At 40.2% G+C, this 5,279-nt stretch overlaps 1 protein-coding gene across 1 annotated transcript; it reads right to left on the minus strand.

Annotated features, from left to right (window-relative positions):
* Positions 1-1,184: 1,184 nt before the first annotated feature.
* Positions 1,185-5,000, minus strand: LOC311503742 (sialic acid-binding Ig-like lectin 7; the record flags this gene model as incomplete). Its single annotated transcript, XM_084566616.1, has 4 exons — positions 1,185-1,989; positions 2,095-2,400; positions 2,660-3,013; positions 4,898-5,000. 4 exons carry the CDS (start codon positions 4,998-5,000, stop codon positions 1,715-1,717), a joined length of 1,038 nt encoding a protein of 345 aa, XP_084422742.1. The 3' UTR covers positions 1,185-1,714.
* Positions 5,001-5,279: the final 279 nt, after the last annotated feature.

Genomic DNA, 5,279 nt, shown 5'->3' on the forward strand with positions numbered 1-5,279 from the left:
ATTAATGTAAATATGTAAAAACATATAAAACAGTGGTGGTATATATTATTTGAAATAGGTGACAGAAAATGAGCAGAGCAATGTGAGTGAGAGAGGTGAAATAAAAATGAAATATAAAGGAAAGCAGAGATAATCCAGCAGTAAGTCTTGTCTGAGCTGCAGGTGGATTCAAGGTGAAGTCTAATGGAGTTATGTCGCCCTCTGGTGGTGGTTTACATTCAAAGCCCAGTGAAAATGAGTGGAGATGTCCACAGTGAAGTTTAAAGGGGAACTACTGTTTTTTATAACCTGGACCTTATTTCTGGCATAAAATAGGATCATTTACTCACCCATATAACTTTCGTGCAATTTGTATTCCTTCGGGAGATAATTAGATCAGTGTACATCCGAAACGCAGCCTCTCTGCCGCGAAACTCCTTCATTTCATCAATACTTTGTTATCGTATGCTGAGTCCGGAGTTAGCTGTTAACATCATCCGGGGTCTGTAGATTGACCTACAGACCATGGATTATGTCTTCTGACCTAGATGAGCAGCGCTCAGAGACGACATCATCCAGGTCAGAAGACATTGTCCGGGGTCTGTAGGTCAATCTACAGACACCGGATGATGATAACAGCTAACTCCGGACTCAGCGGGAAATAGCACTAGCATATGATAACAAAATATTGGTGAAATGAACGAGTTTCACGGCAGATAATGCGTTATTGAGAGGCTGCGTTTCGTTGCCCCAGTCACTCCCACTACATGGATATACGCTGATCTAATTATCTCCCGAAGGAATACAAATTATACAAAAGTTATATTGGTGAGCAAATTATCATATTTTATGCCAGAAATAAGTTCCAGGTTGTAAAAAATTGTATTTATTGATTGTAATTGTAGATGGTTGGAAAAAGAAAAACTTGACTTTCTATCAGATTTTATTTCAATGAACTATTTTGTGAATTACAGTTTTTAACCATATTCATTCAAAAATGGTCTTATGACACTGTTTATTATTTATTCTACTGTATTTCATAGTTCTTGGCTCCAGTTAAAATCCTTCAAAGTAAATCTAATCTGGTGCCCCCTGTTGTCTGGAGTCGGCCCTGCAGAAGTGAAAATTCAGATTTTTCCTGTCAGTTGTCACCTGTTGAATGATTTGGAGAAACTGACTGATGGGAAGCTGAGACTGAAACTTTACTCACATAAAGAATGAATGTCTTTCACAGACATGAAGACAACAATAATAATGTCAGCTATCTCACCTTCTCTGGTTTGTTGGAGAATCTTGATCTAAACCAGCTGAAAGAAAAAGAGAAGATGAATAAATATTAACAGATGTGAACATTTAAAAGAGACCAAATGATCTCCAGCTGCAAAGTATCATATCAGAGAAAGGTTTGTCTCACCACTCAAAGATGATGATTGTACTGTACAGAATTATGATTCCCAGGATCGTCACTGTAACGTGGACATCAACCCCAAACCCTGGATCATCAGAAACGAGACAGCATGGTCACCTTCTCCTTAGTAGAAGATTATTTGATTCTAAACCATCATCAACTTTTAATATTGCTCTTTGAAAACTTGTCAAATTTAAACTGATCTCCTGATGAAATTCTAATATTATAAACCACAATCTTAACCTCTTCAGTAATTCTTCACAAACCAAAATGAAATGTGAAACAAGAAACATCAAGAGTCAAACTGACTCAGTTGAAATGTTTTCATCAATGATATTTACCTTCAACATTCAAATGAATCCATGGTGACGTCTGGTTACCAAGTTCATTTGAGGCCACACAGTAATAACCTCCTCCATCAGTCACATTGAAGCTGTAGAAGTGTCCTTCAGATACGATCATGGGTCCATCTGTGCTGTTCTTGAACCAGGTGAAGTGTCTGACGGGAGGCTTGGCTCTGCTGGAGCAGGTCAGGTTCACCCAGCTACCTGCTGACACCAAACCTGATGGACTGATGGATGCTGAGGTGTCTTTAGGAGCATCTGAGGAAAATGTGACAGAGATTCACTTTATTCATCACAAACAGCTGACATCCCATGAATCATCATGTGCTGACAGGATCCAACAACAAACTCTGGTTGTCTTACATGAAACACTGAGAGTCTCTAGTGTCTCTGTTGTCTTGACGTCTTTTCCTTCATTCACAGGATATCTGACAGAACAGATGATGTTGTTTCCATCATGTGTGTCTGACAGAGTGATGGTCTCCTGGATTTTAGTTGTAAAGGTCCCATCTGTGTTTTCCTCTATTTTGTTGTGAGGGTCTTGTTGGAGATTCCAGGTGAGTTGAGGAGGGGAATGTGGACAGGGAGTGAAAGCTGAGCAGGTTATAGTGACAGACTCCTTCTCCTTCATATCACCTGAGATTTTAATTCTGGGTCTCCAAGGAGAATCTGTGGTTTCACATCAAACACACGTTATTGTATTATATTGTACCAGTATTGGATGTCCCTAAATTACATTATTTTATTTTGAGTTGTGACAGAATCTATTTTATTGTTAGTAAAGCTCAGCTTTTTACTTTTTTTAATCAGTCCACTTATTTGTACTGTTGATAACATGTATAGAAGGGTTACAGAGTTTATTGACTGAAGATGAAACAAATTTCACATTATGTTCAAAATAAATTGTAATAAACAAAACCTGTCTTACCTTTAACTGTTATTTGAAGAAGGTCGCAAGCAGCTGTTGCCATGAACGGCCAGTTCTCAATTCTGAAGTAGTATGTGTCTGAATGACTTATCTTTAAATCAGAAAACAGAGTGGTGCAGTTTTTCTGACTCAGGTCTCCAATAATATTCATTGGATAGATGTTAATTGACCCACTACTGTTGAAAACCGCATTCTTTTTATGTACAAATAAATATGAGTCATTTTTAATCCACACTCCGAAGGTTTCTCTGCTGCTGTCAAACCCTTTTCCTGGTTCCTCTCTATAGTTACATGGGATTTTCAAACAAGATCCACTCAGTGCTTCCATCTTCTTTGGTGCAGTAATGAAGAGGACTGAATCCAAATCACAATGAGCCCAAACACCTGTAAAACCAGACTAATGATGAACATCATGTGGATGAAAATCTGCCTGAAGAGAAAGTTGATGAGACACAAACTCCAGTTCATCTGCAGCATGTTACATGTAGACCCTTTGAACAATGTCAGTAGAAAATATTTCAGACTAGAAATGATTCAATTAATGTCTCCAAATAAAAGAGACTGAACAAACAGCTGACCTGAAAGAAAGAAGACACTCAGTAACATGTTGACTGTCACCATGTTCACAAACAGGGCTGCCATGACACTCATCTCCTAGACTGGAAACAAAGACTATTAAAATATATCATGTGCTTCCTCTCTGGTTAAAAAGTAAAAAAAAAAAAAACAGTAATACTTTTCTTACCAGATGAATCCGCTGCTATAAAATCTTTTGCTCTTTTGGTTAGTTTTTGTGATGTAAAAGCAAACGCCCAAACTTCTCTTGGTTTTGTTCTACTGCTGACAGATATCACATGACTGAAACGAAAAAATACAACAAGTCTTTATTCTTCCTGCTCGAGCTCTGTGAGCGAGGACGTCGCCTTTTAGGGGCATCTTGAGCTCATCATGGTGTGAATAATTAATTTATTTTAAAAGCTGATCTTTTTCACATCACTAAAAGCTAAACCACTGAGAGGAACTATAATATTGTAGCTGAGAAAACCGTGTTGGAGGACGGCAAGGTTTAGAGTTTCCTTTCTTGAACTGTTGTCAGTAAACACAACATATTCTCGTTCAGGCCTCTGTGTCATTTAACATGAACTAACACCCTCACAGTGAAAGTGTGAACTCAGTGTTTCTGTACTTGAGAGTAAAGATCCTCTGGACCGTCAACAGTCTGTGTGAAGCTGTTTTTTGTGTGAAACACTTTGACCTGTGTGTACACCGTGTCCTGCTGCTTTCTGCTGTCCTGGATGTCTTCACGGTGGACGTCTTCCTCTGCTTTTTCACGATCTCTTCACCTGTTTTTTCTCTGTGAACAGACATCTGTTTTTTAACATTAAAGGGACCATAACCCACACCCACAAAAGGCACAACCTAAAAAACTGTGTTAGTTGTGACGGCCTCTATAAGCTGGCCTTGGGTTGTGGGTTGGGAGGCTGTTACTCTCTGTGTTGCAGGAGCCTGGGAGGTGGAGCTACAGTCTCATCACAGATGCAGCACACCTGAGGAAGCTGCAGGGGGAGGCCATAAAGTAGGCCTTGACTCACTTCTCTCTCACCTGGCTGGCCACCTGACTGCTCTCTTGTGTGTATTTGGTGTTATGTTCTCATGCACTGCTCCATTCACTCACACACTCCAACATAGCATGCACACTGATATGCAGACGGACATACCACAATCTACCTGTTTTGCTTTATTAAATTCATATTATTAGTAGACTTTGTGTGGCTTGCCTTTTTTGTCACTGCTGTTTGAGCCAGGTTGTGACACAATAATAAACTAAATCACTCATTGTGGTAAGTTACACTTGCAATTAAATCTACATAAGTATGTGCCCCTATAAATCTGGATCTTTTATTTTGTCAGCTCCCTTTATTGATCATATTCAATGTGTGTATACATGTACAGTAGTTTCAACATAAACAGCATCAGTTTGTTGATACCAGGAGGTGGCAGCATAAATCAAGTGACCAGGAACTTAAAGCTCACTGGTGCCATTTTCATTTCATCATGTTCATGTGCTGTGTGCAACCAGCTAAACTCTGTTAGCTTGGGTCCTGCCACCTGCAGAAGTTCTCTGATGACTCTGCGATGGTTGGGTGTGTTAGAGGTGGACAGGAGGTGAGGTATAGAACACTGATCGGAGACTTTGTTGAGCGGTCCCAGACAAACCACCTACTCCTGAATGTGTACAAGACCAATCGACTTTAGGAGGAAGAGGACACCAGCGGAGCCCATCACCGTTTAGGTCCTGGAGATGGAAGTAGTGGACCACTACAAGTACTTGGGAGTCCATGTGAACAACAGACTGGACTGGAGGGACAACAGTGATGTACAAGAAGGGCCTGAGCAGACTCTACTTCCTGAGGAAGCTCAGGTCTTTTAATGTATGCAGCAAGTTGCTGGAGACTTTCTACCAGTCTGCTGTTGTGAGTGCCCTATACTTTGCTGTGGTTTGTTGGGGGAGCAGTACCAGCAAAACAGACAGACATTCACACTCACACCTACGGCCAATTTAGAATCAATTAACCTAACAAGCATGTCTTTGGACAGTGGGAGGAAGCCGGAGTACCCG

The sequence above is a fragment of the Chelon labrosus genome (genome assembly GCF_963514085.1).
Source record: "Chelon labrosus genome assembly, chromosome: 18".
NCBI classification, from domain to species: domain Eukaryota; kingdom Metazoa; phylum Chordata; class Actinopteri; order Mugiliformes; family Mugilidae; genus Chelon; species Chelon labrosus.